The sequence below is a fragment of the Neovison vison genome, chromosome 8 (assembly GCF_020171115.1).
Source record: "Neovison vison isolate M4711 chromosome 8, ASM_NN_V1, whole genome shotgun sequence".
NCBI classification, from domain to species: domain Eukaryota; kingdom Metazoa; phylum Chordata; class Mammalia; order Carnivora; family Mustelidae; genus Neogale; species Neogale vison.
In genome coordinates this window covers 15,161,011-15,182,027 of record NC_058098.1, presented here as the reverse complement: position 1 = coordinate 15,182,027, position 21,017 = coordinate 15,161,011, and the positions used below count along the sequence as shown (strand labels likewise).

General features: G+C 49.8%; 1 protein-coding gene across 2 annotated transcripts; it reads right to left on the bottom strand.

Moving 5' to 3' along the window:
• Positions 1-867: 867 nt before the first annotated feature.
• Positions 868-16,958, bottom strand: TOMM34 (translocase of outer mitochondrial membrane 34). Of its 2 annotated transcripts, XM_044262974.1 has the most exons (8): positions 16,719-16,958; positions 12,946-13,045; positions 11,675-11,827; positions 8,425-8,594; positions 5,454-5,601; positions 1,976-2,102; positions 1,649-1,764; positions 868-1,127 (listed from the first exon to the last, which is right to left on the bottom strand). In XM_044262974.1, the coding sequence occupies exons 1-7, from the start codon at positions 16,843-16,845 to the stop codon at positions 1,660-1,662; spliced, it is 930 nt and encodes a 309-aa protein (XP_044118909.1). In that variant the 5' UTR covers positions 16,846-16,958; the 3' UTR covers positions 868-1,127; positions 1,649-1,659. The 2 variants fall into 2 exon arrangements, with proteins under 2 accessions (XP_044118909.1, XP_044118908.1); XM_044262973.1 differs by lacking the exon at positions 868-1,127 and having other exon boundaries at positions 1,486-1,764.
• Between the last annotated feature and the right edge of the window lie 4,059 nt (positions 16,959-21,017).

Below are 21,017 nucleotides of genomic sequence, written 5' to 3'. Positions count from 1 at the left end.
TTAAGAGTTTGCCTTTGGGGTCGCCTGGGTGGCTCAGTGGATTCAAGCCTCTGCCTTCAGCTCAGGTCATGATCCTAGGGTCCTGGGATCAAGCCCCGCATGGGCTTTCTGCTCAGCAGGGAGTCTACTTCCCTTCCTGTCTCTCTGCCTACTTGTGATCTCTCTCTGTCAAGTAAATAAATAATAAAAATCTTAAAAAAAAAAAAAAAAAAAAAAGAGTTTGCCTTCGGCTCAAGTCATGACCCAGGATCCTGAGATCGAGTCTCACGTCATGTCAGGCTCCCTGCTCTCTGGGATCTGCTTCTCTCTCTGCCCTTCCTCCCACTTGTTCTCTCAAAATCTTAAAAAAAAAAAAAAAAAAAAAAAAAAAAAAGCCAGGGGGAACAATTTGACTAGGACACAAGGACACAGACCAGGAAAGTACTTTCTGGGGCCCGTCCTCGCCCTCTCCTCCCAGCTGGGGCCTATACAAATGTCTGCTTGGCCTGCCTTACTGCTCTCCTCACCAGTTAAACTCCCACGTTAGAACTCAATGCAAGCTTTACTTCCTCCGGGACCCCTTTCCCTCCCCAGGGTCAGGCGGGGAAAGCGCTGTGTGACGGCTCTAGAGCGCTTGCCTGGCTGCAGTTTGTTCTGGGGATCTCTGGTGACCACTGTCCCTGCCCACCAGAGCCTCAGCCCTCTGAGAGCAGGGACATGGCTGGTCAGCAATCTCCCCAGCACTGTGCACAGAGCCTGACCCGTGCAGACACTCCAGGAAGTCTGTTCAACGAGTGTGCAAATGCTCAACGCGCTGTAGCTCTTTATTACTGCAAAGGTGCAGGCACAAAGCTGAAAAAGCACAAACATGAATACAGTAGGCATCTATGTACCAGAAAGATGTTTAATGCAATAGCTTGAATACGCAGTTCAACAAAATCAGTCGTTAAGTTCAAATTAACTTCATGTTACAAAGAACCTAGAAGCTTGGAGGGGGCCACTGTTGAGGTCAAAAGAAGTCCCTGCCCAGAGTGGAAGGACGCGGACTTCAAGAAGGCCTTTCTCTCCATCCCTCCTTCAGGAGCGGCCACACTTCCGGACTCTTAAAAGCGCTTGGGCACCTCCCCGCAGGAGGCCGCGGCGCCGAGCTACGGACAAGGCCATCCGAGGGTCAGGATTCCGCATCCTCACCAAAGCAGGGCCCAGCCAAAAGGCACTGGAGCTCAGAACACAGGGAACTCTGCCCGGGACAGAGCAGGGACGGCAGCCCTGGAGAACCAGCTCAACAGGCTGCTCTGGGTTCTAGTTTATCCCTCCTGCCACCCCCCCACCCTTCAACCCCCAAGCTCAGTTTGCTCAGATGAACCACAGTGAGATGGGTCTGGTGCAGCTAGAAGGGCAGCCGTGGGGAGCACGGCTGGGGCAGGGACAGAGCCAAGTGCTCTGCCAACTGTCCAAGGCAGGCGGGGAGTAGGGACCGTTCCAGCGAAACAACAACATCTGGGGTTTGTTTTTTTGTTTTACTACTCTGAGCTTAATTTGAACAAGCAAAGCCTCTTAAGGGGTGGGAAGCCGTCACCTCTGAGTCACATCCGAGCTCACTTGGGGGTATGCTGGGTGCCAGGAGCAGGCCTGGAGGAGGGAGCTCGGGCAGAAGTTTCCCGCTAACCTTCTGGGTCTTTAGTTTAAGCTCTGGTTAACTTCCTGCTGCAACTTCTGGGCAGGGCCGTTTCTCGGCTCAAGCTGCAGAAGACTGTTGATGTCTTCAAAGCTGGATTTGTAGTCCTGAGAGGAGAGAGAAGGGGGCGAGGACGGAGGCCCGGCCGAGGCAGGCCGGAGCGGCCAGGATGGAGGCCTCAGGGCCTGCCCGGAGCCACCAGGGCTTCCCTGGATGGGGAGGGACGTGGCCCACTCCCCCTGGCCCAGCCTACGCTCTGGAAGGGCCACCCCAGGCACTGGTGCCTCAGCGGGTGCCTTTCAGTCAGGCTTTTCTTACCTTGAGTGCCTTGTAGGCTTGCGCTCGTCTGTAGAATGCCTTCACGTTCTTTCCATCCAGCCTGAGGGCTTCTGTGCAGTCCCTCACTGCTTCCTTGTACTGCTTCAGGGCCAAATGGCAGAGCGCTCTGATGGGAAAGGCCGATGGAGGTCTCAGCCCCTGCTTAGCACCCCCACCCCCAGCCGTGAGGTGGTCAGAGGGGTGATCTTGGAGTTGTCGAACGGCGCTCTGAGCCGGTGGCTGCACAGCTTCCTCACCCTTGGGGGGGAGGCTGGCCCCTCTCCGCAGCGGGAACCCGCGGGTGCAGTGCGGGGTGGGATGGGGGTGGGGAGGCGCCCCTTGGGAGCCCGGCTCCGGCACTCCGCGTCCTGACCGTGTGGCTCCATCCCTCAGGCCACCTCACGCTCCCAGCCTGTTTTCTTTTGCTCCTGAAACCTCCCCCTTGATGGATTAAAGAGTCATCCAGGGCACTGGACCCTGAGGATGCGCACGTGGGCATGTCAGCGGGAAGGTGGAAGAGGTCTGCGGCGCACGCTGAAATGCGCCCAAACTAGGAGGCGTTGGTCAACGGCTCCACAGCGATAGGGCAAACGGAGCAACGCGTTAATGGGGAATTTAGATGGCAGGTGGTTCAACGCACAATTCTTCCAACTTATAGTGTGAGAATTTTTATAATCATGGGAAAAAAACCAGCTGCAGACATCCATACGACGAAACGTTCTGCATCTACGGGCGGAAAAGGTCTGTACACCTTCCCCGTTCTTTTCTCCAAAGACGGCCGCTAAGAACAGGTGTGTTGGCGCTCCCTCTGGGCCTCCATCCATCCCACTCCGCGTCTCCAGCGGGAGCAGTATTCACTTGGTCGGGTGAACCATAACTTATTTTACCAATTCCTTATCTGGAGACAGTTTTCACTGCTTCCAGTCTGTGAACACAAGACGCTGCCATCAGGGAGGCCTGCTGGGAGGGGACCGCGGGACAGCGGATACGGGCACTTATAATCTTGACTGCTGTTGCCAAAATGCTCTGCAAAGGAGCTGCTCTCTGAGGCACCATCAATAACTTTCTATTTTCCTGTAACTGTACCAACCCTGGGTGTCAATCTTAATTTCAATCAATAATGGAAGAAAACAAGGTCCGTTTTAACGTAATTGCTCAGTATTTTTACATAAGGGTTTTTAACCTTATGAAGTCGAACTTACCTTTCCTTTAATGACCGCTCTCGTTCCTATCCCCACCCCACAACGATTCCATTTTAATATATTTCCCACTACAAGATAATTAATCTGTGCATTCTTCTAGAACTTAATGGTTTTACTTTCCACATTTGAAACTGTGATCCACTTAGAATTTCTTTTAAAATATGGAGTGAGATAGGGATTCAGGTTTATTTTTAATTTTAAATGAGACTCTTCTGAAGGTCCATTCAGGGCAAGCTGTACGTGCGGGGCACCCGAGTGATATTAACTGCACAGAGAGAATGGGAGGAAGCCAAATGCGATGCCCCGGTGCACAGAGCTTCAGACACACAAGGCAGAGCATTTCAGTGGCATCCAGGATATATAATTTCAGCCACAATGGAGGAAAAATTCAGTTTTGTGTCAAGTTATCAGTCCTCGAAATTAAATTTATAAATTCAGTGGCGCCTGGGTAGCTCAGTGGGTTAAAGCCTCTGCCTTTGGCTCAGGTCATGATCTCCGGGTCCTGGGATCGAGCCCCGCATCGGGCTCTCTGCTCAGCAGGGAGCCTGCTTCCCCCTCTCTCTGCCTATCAAATAAATAAATAATAAAAATCTTCCAAAAAAAAATTTATAAATTCAATGTAACCACAACTAAAAGCCCACCAAGATACTTTTTGGAGTCTGTCAAAAAGATCCTACTAGGTTTAGCTAGAAAAACAAACCTGGGAAAAGAGCCAGTGATGCTCTGATTAAGAACAAGGAGAAAACCACCCTTACAAGAGAGTATAAAGCACTAATAATTAAAACAGTGTGACACAAACACACTTGTGTGAAAAATCGTATTTAAACAAAACAAAGCATTGTCTTGAATCCAGTAAAAATTCAGGAAACTAGACTATTAGAGGAGTCTCGCAGTATGAGACAAGTGAGTCCAGCAGGCCCAGAAATAGGGTTATTAAAATGCTGCTGCAGAAACCTAGAACAGATGGGCAGCAGCCCTTCCTTCCGGTGAGCCTGACAGACTGAGGGATCCCTGAGCCCTTCCTTCCGGTGAGCCTGACAGACTGAGGGATATTAATCAGCCAATAAAACCACAGGTTCCAAATGCCAAAATCCACACTTTAAAATGAAAAGTTCTCTCTTGAACTTATTTGACAGCAAAACCTGACCTGCACAGGCCTGCGGTTACTTAGTCTGAACACTGCCCCACATGAACATGGACTGTCCCTGTGTTTCAGGCAGAAATGTTAACAATGAACTTCAGCCACTGCCCGAGCCTGTGGGAGTATTGTGTGGTCCCATGTATGAACCATATGACCTTACTCAGATCTGGAACACATTTTTATCCCAAGAATTTTGGATAGGAAATGGCGAGACTATAGTAAATCCAAGATTTTTTAACTAAAGAGTAATAGTATGTGTATGTTAGCAGGGCGGGAGAAACAGTTGATAACGTTTTTATAGTAAATCTTTTATAAGCAAGATTTGGCTCAGAGATGGTCCCTCAGTGAGTGTTCCAAGCTTCTGACAGTAAAACTAGTAGATCTCATCTGAGCCAGGTTGCAAGTCTGTCTCTACCATTTACTGGCCAGGTGAGTGGAGGTGAAGAACTTCCAGCTCTGAGCTTCTGATTTCTTGATTTGCAAAGGGGAAGGCCATGGACCAATCAGTACGTCTGAGTGTGTGTAAAACCGTGATTCCCACCCAGTAAAGGGACAGTGCCCCCCGCTGATGGTAGAAAGAACCAGCAGCCATGGCCACAGCCCGTGGTGCGGGTTGTTCAACTGGGCCACAGGTCACACCCTTCAGGCTAGGCGAGACCATCTCTCTTGCTCCCAGGCCATATGACAGGGAGTCCACACCCTGGGTTCTGTCCCTGTGCTGCAACAGGGCCAACCCTCCTGACGGGAGGGTCTGGGGAAGCCGTGGGGCTAGGCCAGGGGAAGGGCTACGAGACACGTGCTGAGGCCATGTTTGTGTGGCAAGCACACTGCTCTCACTCACGGAGTGTGCACAGCTGGACGGTTCGCGAAAGCCTGAAGAGGAGGGAGGAGGACAGAGCCCAGGCCCCATGGGGGCATCACTTAGTTTCTATTCCTTTAAGAGAGTGAATGCCACTGGCCACACCTGCCTCCCGGTGACCAAAACAACCAGGTACACCTATTCTGAGGTGCGACACACTGAGTCCACGAGAGGAATGAAGAGGCCACCCCAGTCCGCAAGCAGACCGGGGCGGGGGGTGGGGGGCGACAGCCAGCGTCCCGCGAGCCCCCAGGGCAGCAGCTGCGCGGAACATACCTGTTGCTGTATGTGGCGGACTCTATGTCACTGAAGGACAGGCTTTCACTGTACTTCTCAATAGCTTTCTTATGGTTCCCCTTCTTTACAAGCTCATTGCCTTCTTCCTTCAGAATTCTGGCTCTCTCCACATCCCCAGCAGAAGACACTAGATGCAAATTCAGAAGAGGAAAGAGCCATGGAGCAGGCGCCGGAGGCCCATGAAGCCTCACTGTCAGCGACCCTCTCTCACGCCCCCTCCCCAGACTCCCTGCACTGCTTAAAGCAGCATCCCCAAGGAAGGAGTCCCGCACGTGGCTTCTAGGAAATTAGGTTCTCAGTCAGAGGCTGGGGACTCCCGACGGAAACACACACAGACACACACCTCAGACAGATACGCGGTAAAGGGCACGCTGAGGTCTAGTCCCGGCAGTGGCCCTCAGCAGCCGGGGACCTCGGGTGACCTGCCTATGTCTTGGGGACCTCAGTTCATCTGTACACTGGGGTGCTAGCAACCGGACCCGGAGCCAGAGTCAGGACAAAACCTGAGTGTGCCACAAAGTGCAGAGCACCCTATCAACTTAAAGCAGGAGAGGAAGTAAGTATTTAAATAAGCATCTGAGAAAGAAAGGGTGTCGCTCCCCAGCTCTCTGAAGACTGCCGAGGAGCCCACTGTTCCTCCTCTCTGTTGTTCTGAGCCTGGACCTTCCCTCACCTGCCCCACGCAGCTGGGCCCCAGTGCAGAAGGACAGAGACACGAGGCGAAACCCGGACTGCTGGCCTGGCCCTCGGCCCTTCACTGCACAGCCACAACCACGCTCCAGCCCCAGCTCCCAGATCACCGGGTTTCTTTAATTTTTAAAAACTATCTTTATAAAATCCTGAATCTTTACAACATCGGTAAGGTTTCAGGAACAAAACTAACACCCCCACACTCAACCCTCACCTTCAGAAACAGAACATTTACTGAGACTTTTAAAGCCCCATGGGGGCCCCCTCCCCAAATCAACCCACCCCTGGAGGAAACTGTGATCCCCAACCCTGTGCTTTCTTCCCCCTTTTTCCCTTGGTAGCTTAACTATATACGATAGTTCCTATAAACCTTTGCCGTTCGTTTTTTTTTTTTTTTAGATTTCATATAAAAGAATAAATGATTCTAAGTATTCCTATTCCTCTGTGACTTGGCTTTGCTCCTTGCCGTCAGCACTGTGTTCCTCAGACTCCGCTGTACTGACACGTACCCCTGTAGCTTGCGCTCACTGCTCATTCATCCCTTCTGCTTGGAGATCTGCGCCATTTCCAGTTCTGTTGTTTGTGGTTGCAAACATCCTGCCGTGAACCTTCCTGCCCTCTCCTGGGTGGGCTGCAGCATCCATACCCCTTCGGCTTTCCTCAGGCTCCCCAATTCCACACAGCAGGCCTGGGGCCTCCCGCGGCTCCCCAGCGAGAGCCACGCACTGCATTCTCTAGATCTTTCTACTGACTGTCAGACATTCCCTTCCCTTCCCCACCTGAAGAACACCCCTGTCAGTCCCCCTCAGCATCCAGCTCAACTGGTCACCTCCTCCGGGAGGCTTTCTCTGACTCCTCCAAGCGCACAGGTGTCAGTTCCTGTCTCGAACTCCTCAAATACTAAAGGCTCTAAAGCATGTGTCCTTCCTCCTGTATTTGGAAATGCTGTTTAGGTGTCTCCATCTCTTCTTTTACTGAGGGCTTCCTGAAGGCCAAGTCTGCCTGTCCTCTCTGTGTCACACTGGAAATACATGGCACAGAGCTGGAAAATACATGGGCCAGTGACTCTGATAGAATGAAATACTTAGTAGATGCCCTGAAGCCATCTAGTTCGTTAGCACCCCACATTTCCATTCTGGAGAAGAGTGGGGGACACTTAGTAGGTTCCCACAAACCAGAGTGAATGCTACCCACGGCCAGACCCATTCCCTTGCAGGGCGGGCAGGGGAGTGACCCCGCCCTGCACTGCCACCACGGTGAGCCTGGGGCGAGCCTGGAGCGCTCACCCACTGCACCTGCTCTCCTCAATGCCTAGACTCACTGGGCCCAGCTCATTCCCCGGGCGCTGCTGAACAAAGGCTTGAAGAACGGCCCCTCCTTTTTACATGCTTGAGGTCAAAAGCCCCCGTTTTGGGGCTCCCTGGCTTGGATCTCCCTTCCCTATTCCATCTCCAGGGCCCCACGTGGTGTGTGTGTTCCTGGGGAAGCAGCACCCTCTCACTATGAAGGTGGAGGCAGATGGCTTAAGGCCACAAAATCTCCCTTGCCCCAGTGATCAGTTCCTAGAGAATGGCCTGTGACCAAATAGGCCAGAATACACTGAGACAGTGTATTTAAAGGGATTTAAAGGAAAGAAACCCTCTCTTAGGGAGCTCTTGGAAGAAAAACCACCTTTTTCTTTTCCTCTGGGCCACAAGGCATGGTATATGGGGATGAGGCCAGGAACTACTTTACGGCTATTTTACCCCTGGGAGGGAAGACTACCCCAGGACAAAGCAGACACACCAGAGAAGAATGCTGAGACGAGCATCAAGGAATGGAGTCCAAGTCTGCTAATGTCGTGAGCTCCTGGAGCAAACCTAGCCTGAATCTGAACTCGTAACTTTTAGCTACATGAGCCAGTATGTTCTCTTTGTTATTTTTACCACGTTCAATTTTCTGTTCTTGCCACCAAAAACATCCTGGATCATCCATCCCCAGTGCTGCCAGAGGAAAGAGAAGGGAACTAACGCTGTATACCTATCCGCCAGGCCGAGCGTCTAACGTGCCTTTTCTGACTCTGAATTGGGACATCAGTGGGCGGGCTTTCTCACTGCCTTCAGGATTGAACTGAGAAGACAGTCTCTAAAAGGTAAAGACTTTTTGTTTCCTGGATAACTTTTATAGCTTGGCTTTAAGCAAGGTCAGTTTTTACAGGATTACTCTGAAGGTGGTGGCCAAGGGGAGATTACAACACTCTGGGCAGGAAGTCACAGCTTACCTCTGCCCTTGGTGGTTGTGGCTTCTCTGAATTTGCCCTTAGTGTTCTCTTTGTGGTACTCCAAAGGTGAGGAATCCCACCTCTTCTGAGCTGTGACAGGCACCAAGGGGATAGAGGGCAGCTTCAGGCGCCACTCGGGCCCCAGCGAGTCCATGAGAGCTCTGGTCATTCTGGAAAGGCAGAGAAAATTACAAGGAGGTTTCTGACTGGGTCAAGAAGATACCCGTCTTCTCAGAAATCCAGAGGGGATGTGTGAGAGCCACCATCCTTTTACAGCCTTGTGACACACAGCAGGAAGGGGACACAAGTCTGCACCATGACACGTCCACCCTGCCTGGCCCAGTCTTGGCCACACTCTGTTAACTTCAAGGCAGTGACGGCTGCTTGTTAAGGGTACTCAAACCTGGGGCACCTGGCTAGCTCAGTGGGTTAAGTTTCTGCCTTCGGCTCAGGTCATGATCTCAGGGTCCCGGGCTTGAAGCCCACATCGGGTTCTCTGCTCACAGGGAGCCTGTTTTCCTCTTCCCCTCTGCCTGCCTCTGCCTACTTGTGATTTCTCTGTCAAATAAATAAAATCTTAAAAAAAAAAAAAGTACACTCATTAAAAAAAAAAAAAAGGTACTCAAACCTCACCCCCGAAGGACCACACATGCCCCCAAGAAAGGATCACACGTCTTATATTTTGTCAGTGGATCTATTACAAGGCCATGCAAGCACCTGATGCATGACTAACGCTCAGAGATTTTTATAAAATACAAATCTTAGGTTATTCTCAAATTTTGAAATCCTCTAGTGCTTCCCACTTCCCTAGGCTGATAGGACCTGAGATCTGGTCCCCTGCTCCTCCCCACTTCTACCGTGTGCCGCATTCCCTCTTGATCCATCTGTTCGAGCCTCTGCCCACGCTTTTCCCTCTACCTGGAATGATGTCTTCACTTTCCATCCCCCCCCACCCCGCCTTCTGGGCCCAGATAACTTCCTTCAGATGCTGCTCCGGGATCAGGTCCCTTTGGTTAAGAGATCTCCAGCCCGTAGCACATCACACAACACCCACCCGGGCCCCTAAGCATGTGCTCCCTCAGTGAATAAAGCCAACCGTATGCTTTCTCTGCTCCCACGACTGTGCTCCTGTGTGACTAGAAGGACGGTGTCCCCGATGGCAATCGCTACCAACTCACGGTCTCTGGCTACGGCCCTCCAGCTGTCCTCCGGACTAGCACAGCTATGTCGAACCTCTCCCCTCCTCAGCCCGGCTCCCTTACCCTCCCCTCCTTTTTCAGGGCAAAGTTCCAGTCTCACAAACGCAAACCCACCTGCGTGGACACTGAATCCTTCCTAGTTCTCTCCTGTCACACGTGAAGAAGTGACAAGGCCAGGCACTCCACCTCAGCTCTGGGTCTCACCTGGCCCTGCCCCCACCAGGAACCACAGCCCGTAGCTCTCCTCTAGCACCGACCTCTCTCTCTGGCCACTCCCCCTGGCCACACTTCACTGTTTGCTCACTTCCGCCTCCTGGAGACCCCACCCTGCCATTGCTGCTGGACTCCTCCGCCTCTTCACGGCCGGGCTTCTGACCCACCGCATGCTTCCATATAACCACAGTGACTCTCCTTCTTAAACCCACAAGTCCACTTCGCTCATTGGAACACCTGATGGAAATGAGGATTTCATCCTTCTGGAAATACTTCTTCCCTAAGTGCTCCAAGTTTCCTCCTCCCCTCCAGTTGCTGTCCCCCTGAAGTCCCTCAAATGTTGCAATTTTCAAAACGCAACCCTCTTCCCCGGGCTCACTTGCTGTGGGGGTCTCTTTTTCTCCCACAACTTCAACCCATCTCTATGCTGATGACCTCGAATCCATAGTCTGCCTTATATTTGTCTCTTTTGCTCCAAAGGCCATGTAGATACCAACCACTGTCCTCTCATCTCATGGTCCCCTGCGACTTACCGTGTCACCCACCAGGACGTTTCTTCTATTCTTCCCTTCTCACTAACCCCTCCAAATTCATTGAACTACTACCCAACTGTCCCCAAAACTGGCCCCACTGTCCTCCTTCCGCTATCTCCACCATCTGACTTACTGCCTAACCCTTCTGACTCTGCTCTCCTTCACGTCATCCAGCAACCTGTACAGGAGCCAGTGAGCTTTTTCTCTCAAATCTGCTCAAGTTGCTCCCGTGCTCAAGACCCTTTCGCAAAACCTCACTGTGCCTGGATTAGGTCCGGGCTCACCTCACACATCTGCGCTGAGCTCCTCACCAGCAGTGCCAAGTGACATGGGACTTCTCAAAATTCCCCAAACACATCATCCCGGCTCACCCTGGCAGTTGCCCTTCCTACTGCCCTGGCCCCAGATCTCTTCATTTCTCAGCCTCGGCTCACCTCCTCTGCAAAATCCTGACTGGCTTCCTCCTTCCTCCAGGGAAGGTTAGGTGCCCCTTTCTGTCCCCTCAGCCCCCTGGGCCTCCTCCTACCACACCACTCACCACACAGTGGTGTGTGTGGCTATGACTGACTGAGGTTCCCCAAGAGACCAAGGGTTCCATTAGGGCAGGAAAAGCTATGTGTCAGACATCAGCCCAGGACCTACTGCAAAGTTGGGGACACAGAAGTGCCAGATTCTGTTGAATGACTGAATAAAGGAGACAGAAAACAAGACAAGCTAACAATGATACACTTAACACATGCCACGAAGTCCTGTGAACAGTTTGCTGTGAGTGTGGTGGTTGGCTCTCTAGCAGCCCATGCAAAGAGGGGAAACATGACCAGTTACACAAACAAAGGCAGCCACGAGGCAAAAACAACCACCACTCAGAAGCCCAGAACAAAATGGCGCCCAATGGGACTCGAGGGGGCATCACAGTAGCAAAGGCCAACCCAACTCTGCAAACACCACCCTACAAGCCTCGTGTCCCGGCTGCCTAACTTGTCCCTGTGTCCTACTCTCCCCACTCTAGTTAGGTCTGTGAAGCAAGGGGGGTCTTCCCCTGGGCACCCGGCACAATCCCTTACACAGAGCTCCAGAACCTGTTCCCACGTGAATGAAGCTGAGCAGCCGGGCCATCGAGCCATCCATCCTCTCACTCTGACCCCTCAGGGCCCTGCTAACCATGACCGCGGACTCTCCTTCAGCACTTTCGCCACGTGCTCAGCAGGTCTCAGGGGACCCCCAGGAGCTGACCAAAGCCACGGTCCCAAGTGAATCTCGGAGGCCGGGGAGTTCCGGAGAAACCACCTGAGGTGTCAGGCTCACCTGTTGAGGCCTTCCACGGCTGACGCCACACTGTCATCGATCTGCAGCACGGTCTTATAGTCCACATAGGCCAGGGGGTACTTCTCCAGGGCCTCGTAGGCCGAGGCCCGCCGCAGGAGGGGCTTCATGCTGAAGGGAATCAGGGCCAGCGCTCTAGAGCAGGAGGCAGAAATGTCATCCAGCTGCTGAGGCACCAGGGCTCCCCCCACAGCTCCTTCTACGCAGGGTCATCTGCGACATTCAGCATACAGGAGGTCACAACTGGCACAGAAATGTGGCTAAAAAAGTCAAACCTTAGCAGAGGGACTTTCCAACTTAGACTTGAAGTGAAGAAGGGAGGAAGGGTAGAAAACCACTAAGGCTGTGAAATCCAGTTTTCTGAGTCACAGTCCCCCCAGATCAAGAACAAGCACCTGTAGCTTGTACTCTCCCATGTGTTCCTACAGAGTCTGACCCGGGGGGAGAAAGAGGCTTCGCCATCAGCTGGAGTGGTGTCTGAATTCCACCTCTGCCACCGGCCACAGAACGCCAGGCAGATCACCTTACGGCCTCAGTCGGCCGCAACCCACTTCTATCCTGGGCGGGACAGTCAACTTACCCCGCTGAGCGGTCATGAGCCCTCCGAGAAGGAAACCTAGCCCGGGCCCGGTACGGAGCACCTGAGCACAGGCCCCGGGAGCACGCTCGCCTCTCCTCCTCCCTCAGCTATCACCAGGGCATGACCCCAAGGCGATGCCGCAGGAGAGCGGGTCTGAGAACACACGCGTGTTGCCAGTTCAGGGACGAGAAGAGCAGGCAGGGTCAGACTGGCCGCAGAAGAAAGTACAACAAACTGCTCAACATCCTTTACACCTCGCGATCGACGGACGCCTTCTCCTTGCTTCTTTTGAGGCGATTCAACTAACTCTGTCCCTCTTCCTTTCCCTCCCGCACACATCCACCCCAGAAAACACCAGGGCGAGCCCGTCACAAGCCTGCACCTCACCCTCGTCGTCAGGTCCCCGATCTCACAAGGCCCGTAAGGCCCACCTCTGAGTCCCCACCTAAGCCCACCCTCTAAGACTCCCACTCTGTTGGCAGACTCCAAAGACATGAGTCAGGGGCCGCAGGCACCACGTGGAGCCTCCTATCCTCGGTGACCTGGTGACACTCGGGGACACTTCCTCCTTATCTGACACAGTCGGAACCGCTGGGATGGACCTCAAGAAGAGAACAGGCCCGATGAACGCAGCCTCCTGTCCTGAGACCCCGGGGCTGCCCCGCCCACTTACGAAGTGCAGTCCTTGATGCAGTCCCTGCAGTTGCCATCCTTCAGGTGGCACGCTGCGCGGTTAGAGAAGAGGATGCTTTCTTCTTCCGGGTTCGAGCAGCCTGCCCAAGGGGAAGAGAAAGCATGAAATTAACAAGAGTGGGAAATGGACGCCCTGGGACTCTGGGGTGTATTTCAAACCCGGGACTCTCTGGGCTTCCTCATGGTGCTTGTTGGTCTGAGGGGCTGCCAGCAAGCTTCCTGCCACTCACAGGGAACCAATCAACTTCTCTTTCGCTCACTCCAGCACGCAAGTCAGGACCAGGCAAAGGACAAAACATGAACCAGCTGGCTTCTGCTCAAGGATATCCATGCTGTAACTACACGTGTGTGTGAATTTTGTTACAAAAAGCACATAAACCCAATGAGAAGGGTTTTTGAAAAAGGAAAAGAAAAATGTGATAAAGAGACTGCACAGGTCAGACAGAGACAAATCATACCTGGTCAAATCAGAGAGGACTTTGCCAAAGAAGAGTCCTCTGGCTCTGGCAGGAATATGCAGAACTTAATCAGGGAATGATTCGAGCGACCCAGTATGGAAGAGAATTATCAGACACTTTCCTAAAGGTAATCCTTATCCTCAGGAATCTCAGAAGCCCATGTCTTTTATTGTGTGGCCACAAAGACTTTCAATTTTAAAAAATAATTTTTTGGGGTGCCCGGGTGGCTCAGTCGGTTAGGTGTCTGCCTTGGGCTTAGGTTATGATCCCACAGTCCTGGGATCATGCCCTGCATTGGGCTCCCTGCTTACTGGGAGCCTGTTTCTCCCTCTGACCCTCCTCCTCTTGTGCTTTCCTACTCTAACTCTCTCAAATAAATAAATAAAATCTTTAAAAAAATAATTTTTCAACCACTTCATACCCACTAGCACAAGCCATCATGGAAAGCAAACAAACGAAAAACTCCAAAAATTATTAGATGTTGACTCAGTAATTCTACTCCCGAGTTTATACCCCAAAGAAATAAAATAAACTCTTTCCTGAAAATTACAAAACATCCAGAAAACAGTGAAACAGATACTTGACATCCATCCCTGGACGGGGCAATACATTGTATTTGTTTCCAACCTCTTTCACTTTTGAGATGGCTAAAGCGCCATTCATCCTCACCCTTTTCTCTTTGCTTCCTCCCCAGACCCCCAGAGATCAGCACGGTTCTGAAGTTGGTAGGTAACACCCTCCTGTAGTCATGCTTGCCTTCTTCCATTACCTTTGAATTCACAGGGAAGAGCATATTCCATTTTATAGCTTTCAAAGATTTTTGAAATTAAGTGGCACCCCACTGCTTATCCTTCCACAACTTACTTTTTTTAAACTAAGTATGTCACCATACTGAGGCACGACAGCTTTCATTCAATATCAACAGTAACAAACCAATAAAATCAGAACATCCCCCCTTATTTTGTCAGGCTCTGAGTGAGACAGCAAAGTACAAGAAAAAGTAGAATATGTCCTTGCTCTTGAAGAATAAGCACAAAGACTCAAAACTCATAGTTATCTCAAGGCGCTAGAGCACGGATGCACAGAAGCAGCAGGGGTGCGGTGGGAAGAGCAGCAGAGGAGCCGATGATCCTGCCCCTGAGCCCTCATGAGTCACTCAATCCCTCTGATCGCATGTGCTCCCCTATCGCATGAACACACCACTTTACAGACTCGCTGGAAGGGTTCATTTTGTTCGCTTGCTCCCTGCTGTCCTTTCAAGATCAGCAAAGCTGATCCGAGAAATCAACGGATTTGCCCAGATATTACCGGGAAAATCAATAGCAAGATCAGAACCAAATGCTGATCCCCAACTAAATCTACACCAGGCAGCCCTTCTAAGGATCCAGAATAAATCCACTCAAAAGCACATGCTTTTGCAGACCACCTGGGGTAGGATGAAAGAAAAAGGTAGAAAATCAATACCTCAGATTCATCAGTGACTTCATCAAATGAGGCTGAGATGAGGAAGTGGGCCTAAAGAGGAGTTTCTAGAAAAACAAGAGGGGGCCAGAGGGGGGCTTGAAATTACAAAAGGTCAAACAAGACAGATTGGACTTTGGAGAGGATTTGGGGAGAAGCCTGGAAAAATGATTCAAAACTTGGACTTGCAAATCAGACAGACTTGTTTTCAAATCCTGCCTCTGATGTCCTCATTGTATAACCCAGGGTAGACCGATTTAACTCTTCTGGACTCCTCATCTATAAGGTATCTTATCCTTGGTTTGTATGTAGCCAAAAAGGAATGAAGTCTGCAGTGTCTACCACATAGTAAAGCACTCAACAAATGAAGGAAGGCAAAAGGAAATAGGTACTACAGGAAAGAGGGCTCATGGGTAAGGCACTTTGGAGGAGAGGTTTGGGCCAATGGACTATGGTTGGTTAGAATGAGGCTTAACTCTTCTCCAAAGTGTCTTACCCATGAGCTGGAGGCTGGGAGAACTGGTAAAGGACATGCTGCTCCTCTGTTTAAAACAAAACTTGGGGTGCCTAGGTAGCTCAGTGGGTTAAGCCTCTACCTTTGGTTCAGGTCTTAGGGTCCTGGGATCGAGCCCTGCATCAGGCTCTCTGCTCGGTGGGGAGCCTGCTTCCCCCTCTCTCTCTGCGTGCCTCTCTGCCTACTTGCGATCTCTCTCTGTCAAATAAATAAATAAAATCTTAAAAAAACAAAAAACAAAAAACCCAAAACTCCCCAGTTGTCTCCCATCATGGAATAAAATCCAAACTCCTTACCACAGCCTACTGTATAAAATGCCTACACAATACGGCTCTATCTAACTGACCTCAATATTTACTATTCCTCCACTGGCTACTATGCTCTGGTTCCTGCAACACACCACGCTTATCCTGTCTGGGGGGCCTTTGGAATGAACAGTTCCCTCCACCTGGAATACTCATCACCCAAAACTATGCACTTGGCTTCTTCTCATCATTCAGACATCACTTCAAAGGTCACTTCCTCAAAGTTGTCCTTGACCTTCCACTCCAAAAGAGCTCCCCAGTCACCTCTCTTACCAAATCACTGAGTCTGTCTTCTTTGCAGCCCTTATGGTTATCAGACAGGCCTAGTTTACATCTGGGTAAATTAAATGTGGTATGTCCATACAATGGAAAATTATGCAGCCTTTAAAAAGGAGGAAACCATCTGTCACATTGCTACAACATGGATTATAATCTCCTTGGGGCCATTAAGGTAAGCAAACTAATTCAGTCACAAAACACAAATACAGTATGAATGGACTAACAGGAAGTTAAACTGATCAAAATCATAGCTACCAAAAGTAGAAAGGTGGAAACAAAGGGCTGAGGGGAGGGAAGGAAGATTAGTGTTTTAATGGGTTCAGAGTTTTCACTACTGCAGCGATCTGTTGCACAACAATCTGAATGTACTTAATACTCCACTTAAAGACGGTTAAGAAGGTAAATTTAATGTTGTTTTTTACTGCAATAAAAAAAATAGTGATAAAACACCCACTGATATGGAAATGTTTGGGATGAATCAGTAAGTGAAAAGAACCAGTAATAAAACCGTATTACAATTAAAAAAAAAAAATAGCAGAAAGGGCCAAGGAAGATTCTCGTAGGATGCCGAAGCGGGGAATGGGCGGGAAGGGTGCCCGGTGGGCCTAATGAGCCTGCTGGCCCTGGGGAAAGCAAGCCGCAGGCACCCTGGGCAGGAGCGAGGTCTGGGCGGCCGCGGCGGCGGACGCCGCGGGGAGAGGCCGGCCTGGTGGGGAAACCGGGGCCAGGGTCGTACCTTGCGCCTGCAGCGTCCGCAGCGCGCGGCTGTAGAGCACGGTGGCTTCGGCGAACTGGCCGTTGCGGAAACTCTGGTTGCCGGCGGCGCGGAGCGCCTCCACGGAGTCTGCGAGCTTGGGGCCCATCCCCGGGGCCGGGCCGGCGCACCGGGCGGCGCGTCCGTTACCGCGCTGAGGCGTGCGCAACAGCGTCCCGGCGGGAGCACCGGCCGGCGAAGATGCGACTGCGACCGCCAACCTGCCCGGGAGGGGGCGGGACGCGCGGGGCGGGGCCAGAGCTGCGCGCGCCAGGGGCCTTCTGCGCATGCTCCAGTCGGGACTTACCTAGCGGAACGCTCTGTATGGTCCCCCGTAGGGAGGATGAGAGCCTAAGGAGGTCAAAACTCTGGGTAAAACCATGAAAGAGGCCAGGTCCCTGCTGGCGGGGAGCTTACATTCTCGTGGGAACCGACAGGCTATTAACTCTTGAGCAAATGAAGATGATAATGTCATAATGTGATTAATGCTAGAAGGAAAACAAAACTGTGGTGTAATGGAAAGTGACCACGTGGGGACTATTTTAGATAAGGGGGGTGCTGGGATGGGGGTAGGCGTCTCTGAGGTACTAGAGAGCTGAAGAAGCCTGAGAAGACTTAGGGAGTGCTGGTCCAGACACATAGCAAGTGCAAAGGCACTGAGGCTGGAAACTAACTGGTACCTAGTGCTCTGTAGATGTTGATTTAATAAATGAATGCACTGATAGGTCCGTGAGGATCTTTCGCTGAGGGCAACTTGAGCTTATCTTCAGCGTCCTTTGACGTAACTGTATGTCCCACTTGATGGGCCAGTGGTTTTAACTGCTTGTTGACCCTTGTGCACATGAAGCTGTTTCTCTTGCTTTCTAGCCTTCGCTTATGTGCCCCCATCCTGCAGTTGTTTTCCAAACACTTCCTGTTACCGGATTCTGATTCCACCGATAATCATCCTTTCTGAAAGTTTTTCTTGACGCCTCACATCTTGCCCCTGGTCCCTCCTCTGCTCCAATTGCTCCCAGAGTTTATATCTCAGTTAACACTCTGTGATTGTCAGTTTACAGTTTTTCTCAAAGACTGTGAAGCCTTAAAAGGCAGGAAGTAGGTCTTTTTATTTTTATCTCCACAAGACCTAATCAAATCTGGCCCCAAACAAGTAGTTACAAAGGTCTATTGGAAAACACGTGGTCTCTGTCCTCAGACATTTAGTTATAATTATTTGTGTAAACCCAACTCACCCAGACTATAAGCTTTCTGAGGGTTGAGTGGCTATTCCTTCTGAATCCACGCAGTCCAGCGCAGGCCCCACACAAGGAAAGAATGAATTTAGTGTGGCGGGGAAACCCGACCATGCACATACACTGCTGGATATTCACTCAACAGCTTCCATCTTTGCTTCCAAAAGTCTGAATTCTTCCACTCCAGGGAATAAATCAGGATTTTGTTAACCCAATCACAGTAATCTCATTCCCTTTTGCCAATGATTGGTCAGGTGTGGACATACCCCTGATTTGCTCAGCAAGTTACAGGAAGTCTGCTGGGTCCTTATGGCAAAGCTTTTCCTCCCAGATAAGAGATACAGAATTGCAAAATAACTTTTCTCTCTCTCTCTCTTTATGCTTTGGTTACTGTTGGGTTAAGGATATATACCTGGACATGTGGTAGTCATTTTTCAATTGTGAGGCAATAAGCAGAGCTATGAAAAACCCATGTGCTGAGGAGGGCAGGAGGAGAAAGATGAAATTGACATTGGTGAGCCATTGAATCAACCCTGAAAGGACTGACTTCTGGACTACTTAATGAACAACAAATGCCATGGTGCCTTAAGCTGCCATTTAGATTTTTTTCTTCCCAGTTACTTGGAGGCGGATATATTCTAAATGGTACACCAGACAAGTACACCTGTGTCAAGCTGTATTTTCCAAAAATGACCAAACCAATAATTTCCAGTCCTCTGCCCTCTTCCAGAAACTGGCCACTCCCCCATCCAGAAATAGAGTCTATTTTAGCTCTCTTTGAAATTGCACAGGACTTTGGGGTCCCCTCAACTGTGGAAATAACATTATCTACCTTCCAAGACTACGCCATTAAAAGGCACTAAAGCTTCCTCCCAGCTCGCCCTCACAAATTTCCTTCAGCACCTAGCGTTTATCCCAAGACTAAAAAAACCAAACAAACCAAAATGAGAAGTCCCCTCTACCCTCAGTGCTAAGTGAGCTCCCAGCCAACAGCGGGCACCAACTTATCAGACATGTGAATGAGGCATTTTGGGTAAGAATACATCCAGGGGCACCTGGGTGGTTCAGTCGTTAAAGCATCTGCCTTCAGCTTGGGTCATGATCCCAGAGTCCTGGGATCGAGAGACCCGCATCGGGCTCCCTGCTCAGTGGAAAGACTGCTTCTCCCATTCCCCCTGCTCATGTTCCCTCTCTGGCTGTTTCTCTGTCAAATAAAGAATATCTTTAAAAACAAACAAAAAAGAATACATCCAAATGGTGACTGATCCCGACTGAAACCATGGAAAAAGAGATGAACCTTACCTGTGGAACCATGCTCAAATTGTAGATTTATGGGGGGAGAGAGAGAAATACTGTTGTTTTATGCCACTAAGTTCTGGGAATGATTTCTTACACAGCAACTGATAAATGGTAATCCCTTCCTACAATGCTTCCCATAAATGCAGGGCCGATAAAAGCAGAACTGAAAGAATTTAGGGGAGGAAGATATTTGGGGAGTAGGGGCATAGTGAAAGTCTTCTGGGAGGTGACTTTTTAAAAACAATTGTGTTGAGAAATAATTCACTAGCATATAATTCACCCATTTAAAGTTATGTACAGTTCAGTGTTTTTTATTATGTTCAGAGTTATATAATCATCACCACAATTTTAGAATGTCATTATCAAAATGAAACCCCACATCTTTTAGTCATCATAACAATTCTCCTACTCCATCTCCCCCATCCCCAAGCCCAAGCCCAAAGCAATCACTAATTTACCTTCTGATTTATTTGCCTGTTTTGGACTTTTCATGTAAATGGAATCATATGATACATGATCCTCCGTGATTGGCCTCTCACACACAGCAGTGTTTTCCCATGTCATCCATGGTGTACCATGTAACAGAACTTCATTCCTTTTTATTGCTGAGTAATAGTCCATTGTACACATTTTGAGTATATTTATACATAAATACATTACATGTATTTATTTATACATTTGTCCGCTGATGGACATTTGAGTTCTATTTTTTGGACAGGAAGTAACCTTTTTTTTTAGGAAGTAACTTTTTGATATTTATGAAGACTTCATCTCTCTGAGTTAACCATCTCATCAAAGACGTATTTAATATGTATGCAGCTTTAATGGGGGAAGGAATAGATATTATAGCTGTAGTCTGCTGAATGAGGTAATATGCACAGACATGATTATTGGACATTCATTTTTTGTTTGTTTAAACATTTCTTTTCAGGGTTAATTGGTAGTTTCTTTTAAATAATATCTCTGCCTTAGTTGATTGAGAGACACTGGTGAGTAAAGTCGTGTTAGAATCAGGACAATCTTATATTTCATTGAACTGAGCCAGACATAGCCAATACTTTTATATGCTGATTCCAAATAATGAACCAATTGGTCTTGGGGAAAGAAATACAGACAGCATCATAATTTGTCAATTTCCAGTTCTCATGCTTTTCAGTTCAGGTGTATCAGTCATGACCTTGTCTGAAAACACACTCCGAGTAAGATGGCTTATGGAAGGGATCTGAAATAAGTTAATTCAGGGAATTGGCTTCAGAGGTGACGGAAGAGCCAAGATGCCAACACGGAACACTGAGGGATCCCAAAGGCCAGGAGCAGCAGGAATACTATGCCCAGGACTTGAATATAAAAAGGAAATGGTGATGATGTGGCTTGGAGTATTGGGGTTGGGGAGCCAATGGCCAAGAAAGAATGCTTGATACATCTTTGGTGCAAAAAGATGGGTTTTATTAAAGCATGGAGATAGGACCCAGGGGTAGAAAGAGCTGCACTGGGGTTATGAGGAGTGACCAATTAAAGACTTTTTTTGAAGATTTTATTTATTTATTTGACAGAGAGATCACAAGTAGGCAGAGAGACAGGCAGGGAGAGAGGAAGGGAAGCAGGCTCCCTGCTGAGCAGAGAGGCCGATGTGGGGCTCAATCCCAGAACCCTGGGATCATGACATGAGCTGAAGGCAGAGGCTTAACCCACTGAGCCACCCAGGTGCCCCTAATTAATGATTTTCTGTCTTATGGAAGGGAGAGTGATG